The sequence below is a fragment of the Phaethon lepturus genome, unplaced genomic scaffold, assembly GCF_000687285.1.
Source record: "Phaethon lepturus isolate BGI_N335 unplaced genomic scaffold, ASM68728v1 scaffold45460, whole genome shotgun sequence".
Classification (NCBI taxonomy): Eukaryota; Metazoa; Chordata; class Aves; order Phaethontiformes; family Phaethontidae; genus Phaethon; species Phaethon lepturus.
The window spans coordinates 408-26,515 of record NW_010512035.1 but is presented as its reverse complement, the minus strand read 5'-3'; the positions used below and the strand labels follow the sequence as shown (position 1 = coordinate 26,515).

At 41.6% G+C, this 26,108-nt stretch overlaps 2 protein-coding genes across 3 annotated transcripts; one reads left to right on the top strand and one right to left on the bottom strand.

Moving 5' to 3' along the window:
* The first annotated feature begins 5,011 nt into the window (after nucleotides 1-5,011).
* On the top strand, nucleotides 5,012-10,864 carry RNF146 (ring finger protein 146). 2 transcript variants are annotated; one of them, XM_010285588.1, is made up of 2 exons: nucleotides 5,012-5,171; nucleotides 9,103-10,864. In XM_010285588.1, the coding sequence occupies exon 2, from the start codon at nucleotides 9,104-9,106 to the stop codon at nucleotides 10,154-10,156; it is 1,053 nt and encodes a 350-aa protein (XP_010283890.1). In that variant the 5' UTR covers nucleotides 5,012-5,171; nucleotide 9,103; the 3' UTR covers nucleotides 10,157-10,864. The 2 variants fall into 2 exon arrangements, with proteins under 2 accessions (XP_010283890.1, XP_010283898.1); XM_010285596.1 differs by lacking the exon at nucleotides 5,012-5,171 and adding an exon at nucleotides 8,577-8,614.
* A 5,051-nt stretch (nucleotides 10,865-15,915) lies between these two features.
* Nucleotides 15,916-16,362, bottom strand: LOC104619652 (ethylmalonyl-CoA decarboxylase-like). The gene has a single exon (XM_010285606.1). It carries the CDS (start codon nucleotides 16,360-16,362, stop codon nucleotides 15,916-15,918), a length of 447 nt encoding a protein of 148 aa, XP_010283908.1.
* Nucleotides 16,363-26,108: the final 9,746 nt, after the last annotated feature.

Here is a 26,108-nt window from a genome sequence, read left to right as displayed (position 1 = left end):
CCTCGAGGCCCGCGGCATCCCGGCGCCTCGGTGGAATGACGCGCGCGCGCTGTGTGCCGCGCCGCGACCCTGCTTTCCTGGTTTCGTTTTGTTCGGTAGTAAAATAGGTCAGGAGCATTAGCCGTGGCGTCGTCACGCGTGGCAGAATCCCCTGGCCAGCGCGTTAGCTCTTAGACCGATGTGCAGCGCTTTAAATGATTCCGTGCTGCGTGTTGTCCCTCGCCTTTCAAGATGTCATTGCCGTAGCTGGCTGGCTGTGATTACTGTCATGTTTACTACGTGAACCTCGAACGGCAGTCCTACGGGACGTCATAGGAGCACAGTACAAAGCCTGCACCAAGAAGTAACTGGTGTTTTTAATGGAAGTGCTTTTGTTTCTTCGTGCCCGATGGCCTCGGCTCAAGATGTTGAAATGGGACGTGAAAATAGGTCTGGCTTTTGGTGCAATACATACTGTCACCACTGAAAAATTATTATGAGACGTTTAGTAAATGCGAGTTTTTCATACAAACAAGAGAATCGGAATGGTGAAATAGTTAAAAAGCCAAGTCAAAGTGTGGGGTTTTAAATCTTAGGATAACTTTCCTGTGATACGAACTAGAAGTACTGTAGGTTCTGTTACTAGTGGTGTAGTATGCAGGTACACGTTGAAAAATTACAAGGAGGAGTAGGGAGCAGGGCTTTAAAACGTTTGGCTTTTGTCCAATTTGTAATACTAAAAATACAATCCTGCTGCTTCATTAACTGCTGCCTCCGGACAGTGGGCTACTTAAAAATAGTTCTTAAAGTGTCTCAAAAATGCACTACCGAAAATTACATTTTGTAATAGTATTGAAGATAAAGTGAAAACTTAATATTGATTTGGTCACTTCGAGTAAATCCTGAGTGTTTGCAAGAACTTGCTTTATAGTCTTGTGTGGTTAATACTGTGGTTTCTTTCCAAGTGAATCACAGTACCAGTTGTTTAACTTGCTATAATGCAGAATGTGTACTGAGTGAAAGAAAAGCTCTGTTCTTGTTTCCTTCAAAATATGCTGCATCAATTTAGATGTAATTGATTTGTCGTTGATTTAGAGAGCTGGAATTGCAGTATTTTTAAAGGCTGTTGAACAGTGGACTCCTGAAATTGGTGGGGGAAAAGTCTTTCTGCTGAAATGGATTTTTTTTTTTTTTCCTCTCTTCTGTGCATGTTAATCGAGTCTATATATATATAAAGAGATGTTCCTGTACTTACTTTGTGTTTCTGGAGCATTGATAACTTCACATGAACCCATTTCTTCTTTGTTTTCCACACAATATCATTTTATTTGTGTGAGAAACTAATATATTGCTCTGTTAAATAAATTTAAATAGGATCTATGCTCAGAATTCAAGTTTAATGCCCCAGTTGTAGCATAGGAGAAGAACCTCATTTTGACGGAATATGCGGCAGTCAATACTGAAATGGTTGACAGTTCTGCACTTGAATATTCTTCAGTGATTCCATTCCAAACGTACATATAAGGGTTGGGTTTTTTGATTGATGTGTAATAGCAAAGGATAAGGAATGACAGGCAACTTGCAGCCTCATCACAATCCCCAATTCCTGAAGACGTTCCAATTTTAAGAAACAGATACAGAAAAGTAGGTAAGAACAGGAAACAGCAAGGTTATTTATCTGTTGGCTATCCAGTGCCCAAGGGTAGTTTAAAAAATACCTGATAGGCTCAGTACCTTGAGCTTATACTATATTGACAGTAGCAGACCTTCAGACAGGAAAGTGATTTTTCCTATTTAAAAAAAGTCACCTTCCTCCTTCTTCCCAGAGCGTTTGGCTTGTGGTAGGGAAGGGCAGAAATCTGGACTTCTTTTTCCCCTCCTGCCTCCCCAATAATTGAGTTACAAGTTAGGGAGCTTGATGGAAAAATTCAAGTATTTAATTACAGAAGAGCATTTACTCTTTTGAAATAAAGCTGTAGCTGTTGAGTTTTCAACCTATGAGGGAGGAGGAAATGACGAATTTGTGATAGCTATTTTAGAGTATTCTGTACAGAGTTGCAGAATTTGTGAGCTTATCTGTCATTTGAGGTAGGAGTCGAATAGTAGTCTTTGTCTGGTTTGGTTAGAAGCTGGTGTTAGTTGAATTTACCAATGGTTTATGCTTGTTTGTTTTTGAAGAGCTAAGCTTTTACTTACGGAAAAGACTTCTTAAGACTTCATTGTCATTTAGGAGCTGGCTTCTTAAATATGTAAGTTTCTGGGATTTTTTTTATTGTCACTGTTTTTTCCAAAGAAATAGGAAAGTGGAAAAAATTGTTGGATCTGATAGGTTACTAGGAATCCAACGGGCACAGTTGAGAGGATAACAAGAAGAAATTATTTCATTCCACCTTGGTCTAGTAAAAGCTTGAAATTTTTCTTAAAGGAGAACCTAATATCATTTTTGGGAGATAGGTCTGGTAGGAAGTCCACCACTTCAACATCTTAAAGTTTTGTGGAAGAAGACGACGGTAACCTCTCCCAGCAAGCATCCGGAAAGACTTCCAAGGGGACAAAGAGAGCAGGTAAATGCTGGCTGAGCCTCGGGGCAGGGGAGGGGGGGGGATGTTGCCCAATTTAAATTCTTGCCCCTGATCAGTGGGTTTGTCCATCATCTGTTGCATCTTGACTTAAAGTTTCAAAATCAGTGTGTGATAGGATGCATGGATTTAGTGGGTGTGCACAAGGAAGGGGTACTTGCAGGTTGCCGCAGATAGCGTTAACTCCTCATACTACTGTTTTCCTAGCATAGAAAATTAATTGCCAAGTATAGAACACAGCTCTTACCCACTTGACTTTAAAGGAGGAGTTCTCGTCCAGGAAAGGGCATCTGTGTAACCACAAGTGCCTTTTATCCCGTTTAGTAAAATTTTCAAGACTGGCTTATTAAATAAATAACAATGTCATGAAATGTAGAGGTTACCTGAAGTCAGTTTGTGAGCTAGTTCTTCTTCAGAGCTATGCAGCAATTAGAAAGTTGCCTTACTGTAATTCTATAGTTACGCCCTAATTGGATTCTTCTAGGCATAATTACATACCCTGGATATGTGCATGCATTTTTATTTCCGAAGAAATCTGCTAGAACTGACCCAACCCTTTTCTCCCATCTCCACATAACATTTGGTTTTATGATGTGCTGCCTCTAACAGTAGATTGTGAGAGGTAGTAGATTAAAAAAGGCTTCAGGTGATACCTAGAGAAGTAACAGAAAGCCAGCTCCTAAAATGAAGGACTGAACACCACACCCACGGCATCAAGCTGGTTGCAGCTGTCTCTTTGATCATAGCAAACATAGTATCTTGTCTGAGTGGATTAGTAGAGTCAAAATTTTAATGCGATTGCCGCTCTTGGTTTCAGATTGATGTGTGAAGAAAGGGGAAGCTGCTAGAATGATGAGGGGAGAAAAGGTGTGGATAGGCTTGTTAATTTTTGCAATTTTCCTTTGGAGCTCTTTCTAAAAATAGCTGCATGGAATGTTACATGGCGCTCAGCTATAAAGAAAATAACATATTTGAGTAATGTGTCTTATCCTGAAGTCATCTGATCATTTCACTCTGATGTTATTAATGATAAATGTTCAATCTTTTAATGAAGGACTGTAACACAGAGTACTGTAATACTAAATGCTCCATGTTCTTTCAGGGACTTCACTTTGCTTGACTCTGTACATGTCTGATCTGCACTGTATTTATACTGAAATTATTCTTTCCTTGAGCAAATTGAAATCTAAGGTGTGACATTCTCAGGTCTGCTTCAGATCATTCCTATATGTATCGTTTTGCAGCAGCCGGAAATTGTAGTTCAAAGCTCTTAAGAATCATCTTGAAAGCTACAGCCCAGAGGGAAGTTATAACTCTATGGCTCATCAGTCTTCTTACAGAGGATTCCTAAATACTTTCTCTAACAAAGGGTGGCTCTTTTAGATCAAGACCTTCCTGTTCAGGGTATGAGAATGTGACAGTGAAATCTTGATGGTCCCCTTGCCCTCTCTGAGTTTGCAGATTTCTGCTTCCCTACTCGAGAGTTATTTAGGTATTTGTTAGACACTTACTGGTTTCCAGTGATTATTATGTATTTGTGAAATGACTTAGCTCAGATTCTGGTTGATGATACACGCAAAATGTATTGTGACTGACATTACCTGCTAGCCTGGAGAGGGGTGTAATACCTCAGAGGTGTGGAGGCTGAGTTGCATCCTTGTCCACTTTTTCAGAAATCGCATGCATGCATGAACCTCAGAACCCTTCAGCACATTGTCCTCATACTAGCTTACAAGCAAACTCTATGACCTAGATTTGACACTTAACAAGGTAAACAAAAAAAAGGATTAATTAGGATCTTCCTTTATTTCTTTATAAAGTGCTGAGGGGCTCCAAGGTTCATTCATGGAATGAATGCATGTCATCTCTTAAAAAAAGGACAAGGATGCAAGGCTCTGAGCTACAGGCTACTTGAACTATGGAGAGGACCTAGGGGAAATCAGCTGTTCACATGCACTGTTTTCGCTTCAGGCATCTGATAGTAGCCCGTGTTAAGAGACAAGATACAGTCCTTTGGAATGATGAGATATGGATAGTTTTATAAACAGCTTTAGGAAACCATCGTGACTTATTAAACTCTCTGAATATACGGCGTCATTTATTAGAGGTTAAATTTGCATAAATATAACATGCTCTTAACTTTGGTCTTGTTCCTCCTTTTGTGTACATGGTCACTTTACGTTAACGAGCCATTAACTTATTATAGGTAAAGATAGTTGCCTTTTATAATACTTTAGAAAAAGATAATTTGCTTAAATCAGACATCAAAGTAATTGACATCAAAATGGTGGGCAAAAATTGATTATTGCAAAAAACAAAACAGCAGTCCGATGATATTTTTATTGAAAATAGCCTGCATCAGGCAAATGAAAGCATAGTAATTTCTTTTCTGGACTCTTTGCTTTCTCATACCTCTCTAAAACATTGTAATGGTGATATTATTTGCTTCCCACTAGTTTGCAGAGAAGCTGAAACACCGTAGTGTGCCATTGGGCAAGACAAGTAAGGAATGAGCCAGCCTTGGGAAAGAAGACCTGCCATCCTAGCTGGAGACATCTGAAGAGAGGACATTTTAGTCTTGTGGCATGCTTCAGTAGCAATTATTCAGAAAAAGTAAGCTGTTGTTTTGTTAATGGACTTATATATGTCACTTCCTTGACAGGCTGCTTAGTTGTAATTAGAGTTTGACCTGGAGTTTGAAAAATTACTCAGTTTTGAGGTGGTTTTGTGGGAATTTACTTTTTCTTCTAGTAGAGTCCTAGAAGGCCCGGGGTCTTTTCATACAGTTTTTATACATGACCTCTTCCATACTTTGTGTGTTGATGAAAGCACTCTGGGCTGTGCACCCTAAGCTTACAAATTAAATATATGTTTTAATATTAGAAAAACCCAAACAAACCACAAAAGGGTAATAGAGAGGTGGGATCTGGCAAGATTGTGGACTAGCTCCTTCTCAGTTGGCTTTAGGCTGTATTTATGTTAAAATACAGTGTTCAGATGCTCTTTGTTCCCTTATTTATTCCTGAATACATGAGGATCTAAATACTTAAAATAATTTTATTTTTAGAACTTGTCCTTGAGTTGCATTCATTGTTAGCCTCACTATTCAGTAATGTAATTTTCCCTGTTGCCAGAAGTGACTTAAGCAAACCCAACCCTCCAAAAACCAGAGCTTTACTGCTTGATAATAGTTCTGATATGAAGCCTGTTTTGATTAAACCTTGTAATAGTATATTATTCTTAATTTCAGGAAAAATATTCTGTGGTCAGTTTTGTTTAGTTCTTAATACCTTGAAGTTGCAATGAAAGTGCTTCCACAGCCATAACATAGCGGAATAGCAGTCCTAGATGTTTTTCCTCCATTCTGAAGGATTACCTCTCCAATTAAAATCTACATGTGCATCCTCATACCAGCTTATAAACAAACTCTGTGACCTAGATTTGATATTTAATCCTTTTTTGTTTACCTTTTTAATTACGATCTTCCTTTAAAAAGAAAAAGTGAGACAGCATCAGTTTAGTTGATATGAATCTTTAAGTGCATAATTGTCCTGCATTCTGAGCACATGCAACCGCAGTTGTGCTTATCTTTTAAGAGTTTTATGTTGCTGAGTAGTGCTTGCTTAGAGATAAGGGTTTATTCCTCCAGCTGTATTCATTTCACACATAACATTTTCCTCTGAATCATTAAAAATCACATAGGAATTTCAAGATAAGGCATTTACTCCTTTTCATATCCTGCATTATTGTCTCAATCTAGTAAGGAGTCAAAGAACCCTCAAATTAATGGGTGACCTATTCAGCACAGTTCAAATGTTAGCATTTTTGTGCTTTCAGTGAACAGGTGAGTATGTTCATTCTGCCTTTAGTTTACTAATAAGTTAGCTGATGGTATCAGAATTTGATTTGTCAAAATGCATTTCATTTTTAATCACAGTAGTCTCCAAAATCTTAATTATGATACACAACTTCTATAGAAGTTAGTTATCTACAGGTTGTTTTAATCTTTTCTTTGACTCTGAAAAGGATAACCTTTTAAGATGTATTCAGGGAGAAGCAGCCTTTTGTAAAACTGTAGCGTGGAAGTAAAAATCTCTGATGCTGTGCCTTTTTGCACAGTAGTATGTCCTTATGGGAGAACTTGAGCTGTGGTTAGCACAAATTAATCAATACATGGATTTCTCTTTCAGTTCTGTTGCAAGATACTGTTTGGGTTGTATTCGTGGGTATTCTGAAATCAGAGAATCATAGAACAGTTTGGGTTGGAAGGGACCTTTAAAGGCCATCTGGTCCAGCCCCTCGGCAACGAGCAGGGACAGCTTCAACTAGATCAGGTTGCTCAGACCCCCGTCCAGCCTGACCTGGAATGTTTCCAGGGACGGGGCATCTACCACCTCTCTGGGCAACCTGTGCCAGTGTTTCACCACCCTCGTTATGAAAAATTTCCTCCTTAGATCTAGTCTAAGTCTTCCCTCTTTTAGTTCAAAACCATTACCCCTTGTCCTATTGCAACAGGCCCTGCTAAAAAGTCTGTCCCCATCTTTCTTATAAGCCCCCTTTAAGTACTGGAAGGCCACAGTAAGGTGTCCCCAGAGCCTTTTCTTCTCCAGGCTGAACAACCCCAACTCTCTCAGTCTGACCTCACAGGAGAGGTGTTCCATCCCTCTGATCATTTTTGTGGCCCTCCTCTTGACCCACTCCAACAGGTCCATGTCTTTCCTGTGCTGAGGGCTCCATAGCTGGACACAGTACTCCAAGAACTAGTATGCAGATTTTTCTTTAATCTCAGGGAAAGAAATTCAGATATGAAACTGAAACATAGATGGATACAATTATGTGTTACTTCAGGAAAGATATTTGAGATAGAAAGCTTTTAAAAGAATGATTTGATAAAAAATGGATTAAAGAGGCATCAGTCTTTTTAAAAAGGAAATTATAGTGATGGAAGGGAACAGAGAGCATACAAAAATAAATTTTTAAATAAATAGCACTTAATACATTATGCTTCACAATCTGTATTTATAAGAAATCTTTTTTTTTAATCCCAGCATGTATTCATAAAATGTTCAAAGCAGTGGAGGCTTTTACAGTAACAGTAGGCATTTTCTCTTGAGGTAACACATCTTGCTAGAAATGTGTATAACACTAGAACAGGCTGTCCAGGGAGGTTGTGGTATCTCCATCCTTGCAGGTTTCAAAAAAACTCAGCTTGGCAAAGACATAGCTGATCGATCTAGTATCTGTGGTAGTGCCATGTGGAGCAGGAGACTGGACTACATGACCCCTAAAGGACCCACGTGTCTGTGATAATTTTGCATGAACTATTCCTTGCTGCTTGTACAGCAAAGACCAGTTTCACTGAAGGGCTGTTTTGCTGAATATATTGGCCCTATGTCTCAAAGTTCTTTGGGCATTTAAATGGCGGGGAGGGAAGGCATTTTTTTAGGCCCTATCCCCCAAAGCCCGTTCTTCTCCTTCATTTATATCTGGTGTTTGGTTTTCATTGCTAATAAATAAGAACATAACAGGAGAATTACCATGAAACAGACTGTGAAAGATTGCTGTGGCAAAAAAATGTAGTTGAGAAGGCATTTCCATATCTAGGCTAGAATTTTTCAACTACTGAAATCCTACACAGTACCAAAGTGACACAGTTTTGCACTCCTTGCTCTCTTACAGTTGGTTACAAAAATCATCTTTAATGACAGAAATAAGATATGACGAGAGAAGGTAGAGGCAATGACTTCACAGACCAATCACATATCTTCTGTGATACACTGCTGCTTCTGCTGGGCTGCAGTGATTCCTTTTGAGATGCACTCAGCTGTATCAGGGAGTTCACTTGATGTTTAGGAAAAAGAAATCCAGGGTATCTATCTTTTGAAAAAGCCACCTCAGCTTTCAAATTTGGTTCCTTCTGCAGCCCTGTGGTTGTCCTGAGACCAGTTTAAGGGATAGTATACCGTGGTGCCCGGGGACTAAGAAACAAAGTGGGGTAATACTTCATCTGGGTGCTGCTGCAAGGCGCATTTTCTACTGTGGAAACCTACTCTGAGGTACTGTTCAGGCAATCCCTTAATCAAACAGATGGTCACCAGCCCTGTGAAGAGAGATTGTTTTAAGTTAAGTTCAATGTTTGCAGCTAGATCACCTCTTGAGGAAAGAATGGTAGCTTCTTTAGATTTCCTGAGGCGGCTCCAAAGCAACTGGTTGACTGGAGGCTCATTAATCAACACTACTTCAGAGAAAGAACAGAGGAAATTTCAAAATTTGTTTTCTAACTTGGCATGTTAACACGCTGAAAGTGAAACTGATACAGATTGGTGATGAGCAAAAGAAATTCTCCCAGTACTCGATTTAGTCTGTCAGCTCAGGAACAGAATATTAACCTGTCAGTTTCTTTGAGTTCAGCTTAATAAATGATAATTTACCTTACTTTAAGGTAAGCGTCTCATTCCGTGGCTGTTGAGGTCACAGGTGATATAAGGTGCCAGTTTAGGTTCACACAATAAACTGATTTAAATCTATCTTTGATCCTCTGCAGGATGGCTGGCTGTGGCGAAATAGATCATTCGATCAACATGCTTCCCACAAATAGGAAGACAAATGAGTCGTGTGCTAATGCAGCACCTTCCCTGACAGTCCCCGAATGTGCTATCTGTCTGCAAACATGTGTCCATCCCGTAAGTCTGCCTTGCAAACATGTTTTCTGCTATCTGTGTGTGAAGGGAGCTTCTTGGCTTGGGAAACGATGTGCACTCTGCCGGCAGGAGATTCCAGAGGATTTTCTTGACAAGCCAACCTTATTGTCACCAGAAGAACTCAAAGCCGCAAGCAGAGGCAATGGAGAGTATGCTTGGTACTATGAAGGTAGAAATGGTTGGTGGCAGTATGATGAACGTACCAGCAGAGAGCTGGAAGATGCCTTTTCCAAGGGTAAAAAGAGCACTGAAATGCTAATCGCTGGTTTTTTATACGTAGCAGATCTTGAAAATATGGTTCAGTATAGGAGAAATGAACACGGACGACGCAGAAAAATAAAACGGGACATCATAGATATACCAAAGAAGGGAGTGGCTGGGCTGAGGTTGGACTGCGATGCTAACACCGTCAACCTGGCAAGAGAGAGCTCTGCTGATGGTGCAGACAGCACACCGACTCCAGGGGCTGCAGCTGTGCAGTCTCTAGCACCCATTTCTGCTAGGCCCCTGCCGTCCCTAGATGGTCAGCTGATGAGTCCTTCAACGCCATCACCAGATGCAAGCAATTCCCTAGAGAACTCTTTTGCCCACTTGCAAATAAATGGAGACAGTATGGCTGAAAGGAGTCATAGGGGAGAGGGAGAAGAAGACCACGAGTCATCATCTTCTGGTAGGGTGCCAGCCCCTGACACCTCTGTTGAGGAGACCGAATCAGATGCTAGCAGCGATAGTGAGGATGTGTCTGCCCACCTTCAGCAACACCCATCCTCTGTCCAGCAGAGACACTTGAATGCCGGTGCAAACCAGCCAGGAGCAGATAGACCAGTGGCAGGGGGTGGGGTGGTAAGTGTAAGATCTAGAAGGCCAGATGGACAGTGCACTGTCACTGAAGTTTAAATCTAGAGCCATGTGATTAAAAACTAGATCCTGTATCTGTAAATTTTCTGTCCACATTGGCATTGCACTCAAACCTAGCAGTGTGTTTGGTGGGAGGATGGGGTGAAGGGGAGAAACAGATTTGGCCTGTTTAACTTAAGTCTTTTAACATGTCTCAGCTGGAAGACTCTAACTGTAGGAAACTGGGTTGTCCTGTTAATGGTTTGAAAGCTGCTTAGCAATACCCAGTTTTCTTGAAAATGTCTTGTGTTTATTTTGTAGCATTTTCCCCTGGGAGATACTCGAACCCTTTTTGGCCAATGTATATCTACTGTACAACTTGAATTGTCTTCATTATCTGACTGTTGCATAAGTGTCTTACTACTTTCTGCATGGATTGATGTATGAAAAGAACACTAAAGCAATGTGGGAGCAGGCAAGATGTTGGGTGTGAGCAGGATGCTTAATTTAATGTGAGAAAATAGATGTGAGTTTGGAGTTAAAAATGTGTTTTTATTAGACAAGAGCAATCATTTACCTTCCTTCAAAGGAAATGTAAAAATGCTGTTAACTTCTGTTGCAAATTCTTACCTATATGCTCTTCATGGCATTTTCTGTGGCTTTGCCATCTAGTCCTTGTAGTTTTGTTTTTGAGGTCTTTCTTGATCTGTCTCGTTTTTGTTACGGAATTTATAATTTAATAAAACTACATTTTATCAGTAACAATCTTAGATATGTCTCCAGTTTAATTGAACTTCACTGGAGGAACTTTAAAGAGCTTTAAACTGTCATAAAACAGCTTCCTGTGTTTGCCAAAAGGGAGGAATGGCTCTGAGGGGTATCTTGAAGTTCTTGCATGCTTGACAGGCTGTCTCTCAAATACAACACTGTAGGAGTATATCTTTCTACTGAAAAATGATGAGTTGCAGGCTTAATGCTCACACAGGCTTCTCACGTCTCAAATCTGAAGAGCTCATCAACTCCCCTGACTTTTACAGCAGGCAGAAGTATCACACACAGCCTTGTTTTAACAGCAGAAATGTTGAAATAAAAGAGCGTAAGTTACCAAACTTGACCCTGTAACAAAGAACATGGATGTCAAGGAGTATATTGCTGTTTATCTGTTCTTCATAGCAAAACTACTGGCAGCACAGGAAAGGTAGTTTTGTGCTTGTGTTGAAAATGCATCTCTAGATTGCTACAAACTTGACTTCTGCATATTGGAGAAGGTTAGAAGCCAGATCTTGAAAAGCACAGCTTGTCTTTTCTGTGTATGGCAGTTTTACATTTTTCAAATTGAGAAACAGCATTAAAGATTGAGTCCAGAATCAACTAAAATAAAGCTAATTAAACTCCAATTCTTAGTACATCTATCCCTGAATAGAAAGAGACAGTAGCCAATACATAGCTACCACACATCTTCAGACAAAAGTTGCTGGAGGCAACCAACCACTTGAAGGGAATTAAAAGGCCTAATTTTTAAAAATGGTAGATTGAAACTTACTAATATGTTCTCCTTCTTGTAATGATAGCTCATGTGTCTAATCTTGGGCAAAGCTGTGACAGTCCTCCAGTTAGTTTCCTCTGCCCACAGGTACGATCAGTGGGTCAGTGAACGATGGAAAGTGCAGAGGAGACTAGGATGGAATAAGGAAGATTTCCTTCTTTCTCAGCTAGGAATGGGTGCTCTTGATCACTGGTTTTTACTATCACCTTCCAGTTCTGTAAGCAAATAAGCCAGTAACATGGACTTCAGAAGGAAAGAGGATGGAAGATTTTTTCTTTTATTTGTTAGTTGCCAGCCGTCTTATTTCTCTGTTTTGACTTGGCACACAGTGGCTCTAGTCAAAGTCTGACTCTGTGCTACAGAAACCTTCAGTAAGAACACTTCTGCTATGTGCACACATCTTTGTGTGAGGGTATGTACTAATGAAGAAAGCAAGAGGCAAAATACAAGAACTTGACTCACTATATACTTAATTTCAGGATTTTCAGCCCAAACAGTCTACAAATAATTTTATCAGTGATTAGCCTTGGGTGTTCTTGGCCAAAGTAGAGAGGCTGACCTCCGCTCAGCCAAACACCTGTGCTGCTGCTTTTGGCTCCTCCTGGGTGACTGCAGCTGCGAAGTACTAAAATTATTTAAAGTAAGGCTGATGAGGGCTTAATAGCCAATCATCGGAGTGGCAAATGCACTCCCCAGATCAAGCTAGGAAGAAGTAGTAACCTGTAATTCCCATCTTGTATTTAAATTATTCCTTTCAGTAGGAGGCGTGTCCTCTTGTCAATTTTAGCCAAGCCACAGCCACATGCATAATGTGGTTTTCTGTAACTCCATACATTAAGTGATTTTCAACTTGTACAGCATAGCTAGAGAAATGGACAGTGGAGCAGAATGCAAAGGAAAAATGAAATTAAAATACTATAAAATCTACTGCATCTCTTCATTTCCAGAAGAGCAGATAACCACAGGTACAGGAATCCTGTGTCACGGTAAAAATAGCACACGGTGAACCAAGCCTTCAGCAAGAACACCTAGCTTACCCAGATTGCCCATTTGGTAAGTGTATTTCTGTCAGCAGCAAATATGATAAAGTATCTATATTGCTAAAAGTGATCTGCAGTATCCGACCTTTAAATGTTTGGCGCAGAATCCACACCCCCATTACGCACTCGGGCTGTCCCTGTACACAGAGGCAAGCCCGACAGGCATTTCACAGTGTAATAGGAAACCTCGTTTGCTGAGGAGGGAGCTGGCAAAGTAGCCCCTAGGAAATAAAAAAAGCATTTAATTAGGAGACTGGGAGTATCAGTTTTGAGGTTTCTAATTTATTTTCTGCATGTAGTGCTTGTTTGTTTTTAGGCCATTTCTGAAGGGGAACAAAAACTGAGATGAAGCTTACGGTCTTTAACAATTGTAGAGAAAATACAAGGCTTACCAGCTGCTGGTTTTATGGGTGTTTGCCACTAAGATGATAACGCAAGTATTCTATGAAATAAAGCATTTAGGTTTGAAATCGGTAAAATGGGATTCCATTTCATCTCAGTCAGTCTGGAGCTCTCGTGCTAGCACACATGGTAAGTTAGTTATGCCGGTTTTCATACGAAGGGCTGTACTTGCTTTTAAAACAGGAGAGAAACCAGAGGATATGGTTATTAACCTGCTCACAAAATCCTTGATCAAAACACTTGTAGTTATCTTCAGAATCTCCTGTAGCTATGTTTGGTATACTTGTGATTCTAACAGCCCAGAGGACAAAATGAGTTTCTGTAACCTTTCTGAAAGTGTCTTACTCAGTACTAGTTAATTATTATTTGTCCTGTTCTTAGAAGCAAACATTGGCCTTTGATACAAATCGGAGAGGATGGCTGGGGAAATGCATTTGCTGAAATGAGCAGTAAGCTCATTGTCTACAAATCAGAATGGAAAGGGGTCCCCAATAGATGTACATACTGAGTTTCACTTACTGGCAACACAAATCTAGTTCAAAACATGCAAGTAAAACAGATTCTGCTTTTCTGCTACAATTTACCCCCTTTCAAATTTGTCATGCAGTGCACAAAATACACTAATGAGCCTTACAGCCTGGCACCTGAAAAATAATAATAAAAAAAAGATTCAATGGTCTTCTCATTGAATGCTTCTCATTCTAAGCAATTTTCACACCCATTTTAAAAACATAATCATAGTATTAGTAGTGGCAAATTTATTCTTGTTACTAGCAAAGACATAACCAGTTGCTCTTTTACAGAAAATTTTTTTGACTCACAAGAGTATGCTGCGCTATTGCTTCAAAAAGTTGGATGAGTATGGACTGGAGCGTATTTTTAAGGTTCAGTGATGTTGGCAGTCTGGAATCCCTCATGAATCTTAAGGAACTTCATGAGAAGCAGGACAGTTTCATTACTGAATAGTCAAGTACTGCCTATCTTAAAACGTATGGACTTCAGAAAGTTGTGGCTTTCAAGCCCTTTAGAGCACGGGCAAGAATCCAGCTGCACAGGGGACAAACAACTGAGCTGTTGGATGAAAAGAGGTGGGGGGAGAAAGAGGCGCAAACCAGATCACTACTCTCTCCCCATTTTCCCATTCCTGTCTCTTCTCTAACCTGGAAGTAAAAAGTGAACTTCATTTCTGTGAAGGGAGATTTCAAATCTTCCTCCAGCAGCTGTTTCGGGTGTGAAGGCACGCAGGCAGGATCAACAGGGCAGAGTAAGTTCCTTATCCTCCCGGCGGTGCCAGCTCAAAACACATCCCTTTCTTCACCATTTCTTTTGGTTGCTTCCGGCTATACACACTCCCCGCTGTGAAAGCCGTACGGTAAAACACCCCTAGCAGAGCACAGCATCTGCTCGAAAGCTGCAGAATCTTAACAGGCAATCCAGGCCTAATTCCCAGCATTGATCTGTCCCAAGATCCTCAAACATACGTACCGTTACCTCACTGTATAAAACCTGGGAATCCTCCCACACGACAGAAATCATAACATGGATTTCCATCCAAGGAATTGCCTCCTTTTCCTAAGGGAGCTTGTTCCATGTATCTGGAGTTGGGTATGGCTGGTCAGAGCGAGAATGCATGTCAATGGCACATAGCCCCAAGTTTCCTCCTTAACATGCTCCCCTGGAGTACTTCAGTCCTGGGCTCAGATCTCAGTCCCTGGTGGCCTTGGAGACAAGTACATCCTGACCAACAGTGCGGGAAACTCTCTGTCATGGATAGGTCTGCCTGGTTTTGCTCTCACAGATGTTTCATTTTAAGATTCATCTGACAAAGCAGGGACTTGGTGTCAGTTTCTAATTTCTAAAGGGAAAACCCTCCCCACTGAGTGATCTAATTACTTGCACAGTCACCGGCATGAAGTGGAGACCGAGTTCCAGATCTTCTGGTCAGCCCAAATATTGCCCTACCAGTAAAAATACTCTGAAGTGAGATGCAGACAGACACACACAAGTCTCTCCAGAATGCTGAAGTACTTGGACCAACCAGTCAGTCGAGGACATCCCCTCTGGGGGCATGATACATCATGGCCTTCCAGGCTTTCAGCTGGATTCTATGTAAAGAATCAGGTCAGCAGCTTTGCACGTGCTCAGCAGCACAGGCCCAGGCTATGGGAACGTGCAGATCTGTAGGTGCTTAGTTGGTTCCTCAAGCAGTGAGAAGACGCCTAAATGCATTTAAAGGCCTGAATCAGTGGCAGTGAATGAGGGCTATAAGCGCCTCGTAAATTAGAGCTTCTCCTTTAAAAATCATCATTAAAATCTTTGGATACTTTCTCAGCAATTATACAAAGAACTGACTGAAAATGAAAAAACAAAAGCTATCATCTCAGCAGTTATCATCCCTTCAAAGCTGCTTAAAGACACTGGTTTCATGTTGAGGAACTCGTATTTTGGAGCTTTAGATGCACCTGTTCTGCAATTAAATAAACCTCATCTCTTTCAAGCAATTCATTTCCATGCCAGTTAGAAAAACAAAATTAACTCCAAAGAAAATAATCTTCAGCCTCATTCCAAAAGAATTATAGTTCTATTCTCAGCACAGTATTTACCTTTACATACTAATTTCGCTAATCTCCATGCTAGTGGGTGATTTAGGACAGTAGAGAATCTGCCGGGGATTTCTCTGTGGTTGCACACCAAATACGTCTGCCTGACGGAACAACAGGAATGTTAATGCCAGTTTAAATGAGCAAGTCCTTAAATGATTCAGTTCAATGCCTGCTTTAGTGAAAGCTTTGTTTGCAAAAAGGTCAAGAACATTTCTTATGCATCGGCCATCACTTATGTTTTGGTCTTCTAACCAATGCCTGCAGGTTGGCAGGCCCACCCCATACGGTTCCGAAAATGTCCTTCTCTGTCCTTAGGGCAGTTTCCACTGGTAGCTCTCTTCCCGCTGTCACCACCTCCTTCACAGCCCGAATCACACTGGCTGGACCCTCCGTGTACTGACTCAGCCAGGCTCGGGCTTCTTCTAACGCCCCGGTTTCATCCGAAGACGACAAGGTCTCCTCAGCAAGCCCAAGGCGCAGAGCCTTCTCGGGGTCCACCCCGGCAGCCCCGCTCAGCAGCCGGAGGGCGGCCCCACTGCCCACGATCCGCACCAGCCGGGCAGCTCCTCCCCAGCCTGGCACCAGACCCATGTGCTTATGGACAAACCGAATTTCGCTCCCAGGCGTCATCAACCTGTCGATGAAAAACAAAGACGCAGAGGTCAATCCGTGCATCGACTTCTGTTTTCAGCTCCCCAGCTTTCGATTTTCTGTTTTCTCCTCCCCTCTGCTTCCAAAGGCTGATACAACTTGGCAGCATGCTGGTTACAGCCAGAGCTGGAGTATCTTAAGTTTTACATAGCTTGGTGCCTTAAGCAGCAGCTTTTGGCCCTTCTCAAAATGAGATAGGTTGGCGGCCACAAGTAAAGATGCTTAGTGCCCACACTGATACCTGTAGTCAGTTCCAAGAACTGTTTGAAAACAGAATTGCAAAGACAGAGGGCACGTTACACTCACACATTACACTTACAGTGCCAACACTGCCGTGCTAATTCATGCCTGAAACAGCAGGGTTTGGGGTAAAATCCAAGCAAACTAGTGTACAAAACGTATTTCTCAAGAGGACGGATCATGGTCTTCATACTGATCTGTCCTGGGGAGGTTCTGTCAGCACCTTGGTGCTTGATTATAGCATAGTTGGGTTGTTTTTCTTGTTCCGTACTTTGGAGGGTCCATGTGAGTTTGACCTCTAACTGCTCACTACAGCAAGGGAAGCCAGGATGGATGCTCAACTTACAGCTCACAACGTATAATAGAATTGCTTTCTATTTATGCCTTACAGCGTGTAGTAGAATTGCTCCGCTCCAGAAGGTAGAGTCACATTCTTCTTTTCAAAGATTTCACATTTTTGCTTCTTTTCTACAGTCTGTCAACTCCCTTATTTAAGAACTTGCCCTAGGACTAATTAAGCTATCTCCCTGAAGGAGCTCTGCTCCAGCAGATTGTACTCTCTCCACATAGTGTTCACACTGACACACATTAGGTTAGTGGAAAAAGCCTCTAGAAATAGAAACGTACAGAAAAGATGTATAGAAGCAGACCCAGCACTTGTTCTTTCGTAAGATATTGTTCTGCAGTGTGGTTGCTTGCTGCTGCTTATAAGACAAGGGATGTAAATTATACTTGTGAAGTAGATTAGCTTCTCCTTCAAGCACTAATTGGCTTTCTGAAGATAAATCATGTAATACTGAGATCTACACAGAAGGCTGTTTCCTAACAATGCAGTTCTTCATAATGAAAATACCGAGGTGGACACCTTTAAAAAGGGAAAGACAAATAAAATCTTTAAAAATGCAACTACTTCTAGGAAATCCCAGTTCCCAAATCTGCTTAGTTACTGTTAATTGTTAAGTTTGCTTGGTTGCTTTTTTCTTAACCAGAGCACCATCAGCATTCATACCGTGCTATAAAGCACCAGGGCTGAAGAGCTTACGCTTTATCCCAGACCCAACACAATGCACAAAGGCAACAGCTGACATGCCAGATTGCATGAAAGCCTTTTTGTAGAGATAGTAGAGGAAGGTTGTGTGACAAAAGGAAGAGAGCAGAGTATTGCAGGGGAGGAGAGGCTTTTAGCTAACCTTAGCAAGTGCTTCCCAAACCCAGCAAATCCCAGGGAGCTCAGGTCTCTCCTTTTCCACAAGGAAGACTCTGCAAGTATTCCAAAACTCCTTTGCTGGCTCAGCTTACTTTGCAATTTGCTGACAGCCAGTGTCCCACTGGGAAAGCACTAATGAAAACATTATTAAGCGTTTAATTCTAGCTGTGCTGAGTGATGTGAAACATTAAAAAGCAGTCATACGCGGCTAGGCATCTGATGCTAGACAATCTGTAGGCAGTCTCCTAAGACAGCCAGCACAGGTCAGTAAGACAATATTGTGTTTGTATGTTGAATCTGAGATTGCCCCGGGCGCCTGGGTTCAGGCCTTAAGGAGAGGCATTTCGGCGAATGTCCTGTGGGCAGCGTATGGACTCATCTGGGAAGTTGGGTCGATGCCCTATGAAGTTCGCAAGGGAAGTCAGATTTTACGTAAGAAGCACAGCAGACCCACCAGCGCCAACAGGAAAAAGGTTGAAAACGTTGAGTGTGCGGGAAAGGCTCTGCTACCCTGCGCAGTCTTCACCTCCCCCTGAGAAAATGGAACCAAACATGATGAAAGGAAAAGAAACAATTGACAGCTAAATCCACAGAGAGACCGTGAGGCTGCAACTTCCAGGATCTCATTGGGATTCACCTCTCCCTACAACTCTCCTTTGAACAAGCTCCACAGAAAATATCGAGATAACTGGTGGTCAGTAGAAGGTGTAAAGGTAGTCCTGGACTGCCTTCAGGCGTAAGAAAGGTATCTATGGTTTTTCAGGCTTTACAACTGTCACGCCATTTCTTACAGAAATCACCCATCGCACTCTCCGTTAGGTACACCGCTCGCTTCAGTCCCCACGCCCAAGGAAGCAATGGAGTCCTGAGCTCACCTCTGAAGAGGCGTATGCCGCTGCCAAGCTAGCCTGGGATCAGCTCTGAACATCACCAGCTGCATCCTGGCATAAATATTTCCCTTTTTATATTATGAAAGGAATTGAGTCTACCTTCTAAGACATGACAGATGTGTTCTCCCATTAGATGAATTTATGTAAGGAAAGTACATCAAGCATTACTAAACTCTAAGAGGCAGACATCAGAAAGCTGAAAAGACAGAAGTACCGTGTTGTTCCTGAGCTGTTTATACCATATCCACCTAATACTGGCCCTGCCTGAAACAGAATAGTAGATGAATACAAAATGAACCCTGATTTGACTCAGTATGCCTATTCTTGTCTTCCCGGTCAAGAGAATGAAAATCTGGGTCTCCTGTTTCCCAGGGGAAGGTCATACCACTAAGGTCCTAGACACATACCTTCCCTGCCCTAAAAAAAGACGACAATCTGTTGCATGATGATACTGAAAAAATATTTATTAATGTAAAAAGTAACTGAAGACGTTACAAGCAGAGAAACGTCCTTCAGAAACTTCAACGGTAGCAAAATATTCGCAACTTAAATTGGAAGAGGTTAAGGTAATCTAAGCACCAAAGTGCAGCTGAAACCTTCTTTAAGAACACTGTACTTCCATGTTACAAGCACTACAGCACCCCTCGGGAGGAAGCACAGGCACCATGGGCCACATCCAATTTTGAGTTAGTCACCTAAAGCAAACAAGAGCTACAGCAAATGTTCCTGCTGTACTTTTTAAAATGTTCTCAGACACGCCAAATGTTACAAACCTTCCAACTTTGGTCAGGGGATTCCTTCACTCTGTGACATCTCATTGTGCCCACAAACTACCAACTGTTCACGTCACATCACGTCACTGGCAACACGTATCAGAAGAAAACCTTGTTTGCCATTAACAATGCAACCTAACAAATCCAGGTGACTTGCTTCCTCAAAGGCAGCACTTGCTGTGAGCCAGGAGCTATACTTTTCTTTGCTCAAGTATTTCCCAGCTACTTGAAGCTGGAGCATATATAGTGAAAGCTGAAAACGCAAACAAAAATCTATTTTCTCAGTTTTTTATACCTGCTTTCTATAGTACTCCTGTTACTGAACTGTTCCAACAGGTATAATCAGTTCCTTGCTCAGAATTAAGATTACATTAAGGTTTGTGTTTGCCCTTGCCTCATAATTTCCTTGACTTTGGGGTGTGAATTATATTCAGCATTCTATAAGGCAAAGGCATTAATGAAGTTTACTAGGGAGGGACAAATACCATCCTCTATTTTAGGCATTTTAAAAGCTCCTACCGCTATGCTTCTGAAACCCACAATGGGGAAAAAAAAAAAAAAAAGGATGCCTAAAACATTAAATGTGCCATCAGCAACCTGGATTTTGTTCCCATCCACTTTGACTCCCAGCGTCACGTAAGGACACAGCTCCTGACTGCCAATCTTCTCCTTTTAGCTGGCGTTGAGACTGGCAGACCATGGAGGGAGGCAGCCAGCATCACGCAGTGCTGCAGCACCTGGTTCTCAGCTATGGTTATACTGAGAGAGGGCAGCCAGAACTGCAGTAGATGACTTTTATCTCCCCCACAAATACTTTGGCCTCCTGCTCTCAAACCACCAGTCAATGTAAATAATAAGCAAAGCTTATGCCTTGGGTTATAGGAAGTTTCCTCACCCAATCTACTAACTTCTATAAATTTTGGTAACACCATCTACGAGGTGACTGAACCAACACAAAGTGGAAAAATTCTCCAAAAAACACAGTTAAAGACCTTGGGATACAATTAAAAGACATCCATAATCTTAACACACTGTAGAGCATGAGTTATAGAAATAATAAAAAATTTTCAAATACGAGACATTTTTGCAAAACATAGATGCAAGACATCCAGACACATGAAAGGCAATGGTCATGGTCAGCCACACATGCATGTTGGCTGACTGTCATTACTCAGTGAAGACAGCAAGAATACAGTATTGATATCAAAGGCTTTCAACCAACCATCCAAACCACACACGCAATCATTTTAAGCAAAGGAAAAGACAGACATTAAAGAAAAAAGAAAAACACCAGGAAAATAGTAACAGAAAGAAGACTATCAGGGGCCAAACATTTGTTTTAACCAGCAAACAACAGAAGAACAAAGTTGATGTACAATCCAGTCATACACTTTCCCTAACTTGTATGCTTTCCTAATACATTCATCAATATATCAGCTTAATTAACGCTTGTTAAATTAAATTACAGTTGCACTGTGCTGACATGTAGCCAAAACAGCTATTTAAGCTACACACTGCTGCGGAGTGCAAGTTCAAGAATTTGTTAGAGGTCAGGTATGATATTACCTGTGTTTATCATGAACATGGAGCTTGTTTTCCTGGATGGGCATGAAAATTTGATGACCTTGCTTGCAAATGACAAAAGCTCAGATGTAACTAGTTTAAGATTTTGTAACTTCGCTTGGTGAGTGCTACCAGGACCATTCACCCCAGCAGCAGCTCTCAAATGCATGCTGGACCTTAAGTGAGCAAGAAAGATGGAGTCCGTTGCCCACTTCTTCCCTGTTCTCCTACTGCACCTTCTCAACACTCAAAATACAGTCCCTGTGCCATCACTTCACCTGCACGTCGCATCTCATAGCCTCACTCCATCTTCCATACACTTCTTCAGCATCCCAAGGGGCACAGGAGATCCCAGTATTGGTGGTGGGTTCTTGCAGTGAGTGACTGTGACTCAGGCAGCAAACAGATAGTTACACAGGTAATATCTGTGATCTCCCCTCTCCTCTTGCTGATGCATGCAAAACGCACCAAAAAAATACAGGTGCTGCTCTTACACACAAAGTGCTGCTGAACACATGCAGTAGATGGGATGTTTTTAGTCAGCTAGGGTGTTACAGTAAGTTAAAAAAAAAAAGCAAGGGAGAGTTGTGATTGTTAAATTTATAGCATCAGAGTAAGAACTAAACTACCTGTTCCTTTATCTGTACAACAAAAGCTCTGACCTGTGGTTAAACAGAAGTCCTGTATTTCAGGTTGGTCCAGTGCACCACATAAATCAAGTAATATCTTCTAGGCAGTATACTACCTCTCTGGCTTTCCAAAAAGAAAAAAAAAAGCTTCAACGTGGACAGCTGAAACATAACAACTGTTCAGATGAGGTAGCTGGATGTGAAGGCATTTCCACAAAAGAGAGAAGTCACCTTGAATCTTTCATTGAGGCAAAAGCATTGCCAAAGGCAGATAAAGTTCAGTACAACTGTAGGATCTGAATAGCTGGGATCTCCTGTACTGTCTGTCATGGCTTATGAAAATCAGGGCCCATCTGTGCCCAAGGAGATGCAAGTGTGTGAACGGGTCTTCAGCCAACAGCAGGATAAAGCTCTTCCTACAGCCATTTGTGGAAGCAATGGGGCTGAGCAAACCTACCATCAGTGGCCGCCGCACATGCTAGGAACACCTGCCCTGTCCAAAAACCCAAGTCCTGGTGGCCTCCTCTGATGCCTCCAGCCACTTTGCTGCAAATGCAGCCAGCCAACTCTGGAGCTTCAGTTCCTTGGCTCAGGCAGGGACACCGAGAGGTCCTGCCCTGGCAAGTGGCAGCCCTGCAAGCTGCACTGTAAGGAGCAATTAAATTGGGACTCCAGGTGCTGTTTGCCTGCAGCTTGGGCAAGGACCATCGCACAAGCAGTCATGCACAGCTGTAACTGCACACTGTCTTGAGCGGGTCATGCAGCACATACTGCGGTTTGGAAACCTCCAGGCTAGCTGCTTCTCCCCGTTTGCTTCAGCATGGCAGGTGGCCCTGCAATTTTTAACACGTACCTAGTGCTCAGTCCACCTCTGATATCTGCATTACAAATCTTACAGAGTTGGAAAGATACACCAGGTACCGTGTACCTTCCCAGTTAATATATGTAAAACCTATCCTCCCCACCATGCACGGACAGATGTTAATGCACATTACAGAACTTCCTTAGCATTAAGATACAAATTCCTGAGGCCTCATATACGAATGCTCCTTGGCAATTTGCTGCAAAACTCATCCCTACCTTCTCCAGAAACAACTAAAGTAATTTCTTAGTAAAGCCTTGACAACAAGACCTGAATATGAACCACTGCCTTGGTATCGTCACAAAGCTGCAGAAAGCCTGAAATTAAGAGTATTGACTACAGGTAAAGCTGCAGTTCAGCCTGCAGAGACCTAACCTGGAAACCTAAATACTGATATTTATATTATAATTACATGACAACACTGTGTTCTAGTAGTGACAGCTTGCCTTGTGTAAGTATTTAGTCTCTCAAAATATTCTTAGGACCATAAATCTTACTGGAAAGGTTAGGAATACTGAAGTCAGTATTTAATTGCACAGTATATAAGGTTTTATTTTTAATTAAAAAAAACTAGTTCTAGCCTCGTTCAATATTCCAACACACAAGACTTCCGTGGATATTACAGAAACTCACCTTAAAACAACAACTGCATTAACCAGTTGTTTTTTTTTTTAATAAAAATGAATGTTGAAGCAGCAAGATACTGTGGGAAGAATATTCTGCAGAAGAAATAGGCAGTACTACACTAAAATAATTTAGCTAGTCAGCAAAGCTGCTGATAAGCCGTTTCCAGTCCTTACTTCAATTTTCATGACAGATGCTGCTAGAATTAGACCCTCAAGAATAAGGCAGTCTCCTCCAAAAAAGCAAGCTGGGACTAATTAATCTGTCTCTGCCTATCCAGTGCAGTGTCTTGTCAGTCTCTTTATCACTACATCATCAAATAATTACCTACGTACTCTGTAAAGGGACTATCTAGACAAAACTGCTGAAGATTTTTCTGAAATTCACCTATCTTACTACACCCTCTATCACCAAAAAACCCCCCTAGTTCTCTAAAAATATTAGCAAGTTGATTCATCCTGAGAAGAGTTAGTCACAATTTCACTTATCTTTCAATCTCACTTGATTAATTGGACAGGCTTTAAAGGATCAAAAAGCATTGATTATACATTTAATAACTCCTTGCTAATTATATTTAGCAGATTTTCGAACTATAACAACGCAGTGAATATCAGCCAGCCATGACTGCTCTGCTCCTTCCCAGCACAGCTTGCTAGTATTAATTCCCCCTGCTCCTCTCCCGTATCTTCTCTCTCATGGAGAGCTTCTCATGTTTCTGCACTATGCAGAGAAAGAGTAAGACTATTAGACATGACAGCAATTGCTGCTTCAGAGCTCTGGCGACACGAACCGAGACTTCCAAAGTGAAAATACCGTAAAACCGATAAAACTAGGGATTTGTCCTACATGCTTTTGGTGATAGTCCGTGCAGACTGCCATCATAAAAAAAAGCCCCCGAATTTTTGCTATTTCTGAAAATCCTTTAGTCACAGATACTCACTTGACAGATGCCTAAATGGTAACCACTGAAGAATATAAAAATAAAGACAAAATGGTTTAGGAGAGTTTGGGAGAACTATATAATCTGTGCCTATCTTAGGTATAACTGCACAAAGCTGCTCTGCAATCCCAAATTTCAACAAGGTAAGAGAAGACTGTGCACATTAATGATCTTTCCTGTCTGTGAGCTTTAATCTGTAACCTTTGCTACGGGATGCAATGGAAAGAAGTAGGTCCAGCTACTATTCTGATAAGCCCACCAGAAAGTCAGCCCTCTCAAATCACAGAATCACAGAAGGGTAGGGTTTGGAAGGGACCTCTGAAGAATATCTGGTCCAAAAAAACCAAACACAAAACAATACACTTTCTTTACTTGAGGTTTAAATAAATTGATACCCAAGAACCAAAATAAAAAAAAAAAAATACCAAGCCTCCCAAGTACAGAGTGTTCTAGGCACACTCTAAAACTCGGTGTCAAAGGAGTAGGCTTGATGCCAGCCTCAGAAATCTCACCAACACGAGAGCTCATTTTTCTCACAGCTCTTTTTAAATTGCCTTACAGATTGTTTGGAATTTTATTTATAGTTACTGATCTATTTTGTAACACTCAGTGCATCCATTTCTCCCCCACTCGCAACAAAAGCTAAGAATCAAGCTTTACATAAAGTAGCCTAGAAAAAATCTCTCAAGTCTTGCTAGCACACGTTGCCTTTACCACCTACCTTTGCTGGCCTCCAGTCAGATTTTCCAACGCATTTTACAGAACCCTAAGGATCAGGGTCGAAATCAGATCCAAAAAAGACTCCTAACTACAGACGTATTTTCTTGAGCAAGAGTTAATGTTCTTCTAGGTTGGCTGGGCAACCCCAGGCCGCTTTCCGGAGGGCAGCAGATGGAACTAAACAATGAGAGATGCACTCTGCAAAGGAAACCTTAACCATTTATAATGTGACTCTATCATGCTTTCTCACATCACCAAGAATCAAATCGAATCAAATGCAGAAGAAAGAATGACAAAGTCATATTTTCATCTAAAGACACAAAAGTTTTGGCTGATGCTAAAATTCTGAAAAGTGGAGTCCTAGATCAAAAAAGGGGAAAATGGAGTAACAAGAGAAGAGTTGGAGGCAGAGGTGGAACACAGGGACATCAGGGCAGAAACTGCTAAATAGACATGAGCCATTTTAGAAGCAATATGGTCTCCAAGAATAAACAGGAGCTTAAGGTGTGGACAACTCTACCATCTATTGCCCAAATATTGGGACATTCAACAGAAGATGAGCCTCCAAAAGGAACAGTCAACTCAAAGAGGCTGCAAGATTACCAGTTTCAAAGGAAGCCACTCCAAGGAAGAAGCACAAAAATAATATTGTTACTAGAATAGGCAGATACAGAAATCTGCATGCCCCAAAACCCAGCATCTCATCAAAGGCAAAGTCCGCACTGCGGAAAAACTAAGAAAAGGCCTATCAGCAGCAAAAAGGAGGATGGTAAAGCAGCAAAGCATACTCTCTGTGATCCGGCAAAACCCAGACTAAAACTGGCCCAGACATGACTGCCTAAGAATGACCAGAGAAGTGAAAAAGGGTTTATTCTTAAGCTCTTCCCTGATCAAAGGAGAGTGGCTAAGAGGGCCAAAAAGACTGCTAATTTGAGAGAGGGATCACAGAAGGAAAGAAGCACAGGGAAGGAAGCTGTGGCCAAAGCCAATACCCTGCAAGGGCAGCCTCAAGCAAGACAAGGTAGGTAAGGCTCCCCAAGAGTCTCCTGCAGGTGGTGCTCCCTGTCACACTGGCTGCCATCCACGCAGACGGCTCTTCCAATCTCATTCTGGACCAGAATCTTCCAAGAAGTCAGCTACAGATGGAGGTTCACCCAGCAGACCTGGACTAGGGGTTTTAAATCTAACTCTTTACCTCAGGCTGACACTTTCTCGACTGTGGCTTCACAGAAGCAAGAGAGAGAAAAGCATGCTATAAAAAGCTACTTTTCCTCTAAAAGGGATAAATGAAGCTGAATATTGGAAATTACAGAGCGGTTTTT

Coding starts and splice junctions, on each gene's coding strand:
- RNF146 (XM_010285588.1), top strand. CDS start 9,104: ATGGCTGGCTGTGGCGAAATAGATCATTCGATCAACATGCTTCCCACA.
- LOC104619652 (XM_010285606.1), bottom strand. CDS start 16,362: ATGCACGGATTGACCTCTGCGTCTTTGTTTTTCATCGACAGGTTGATG.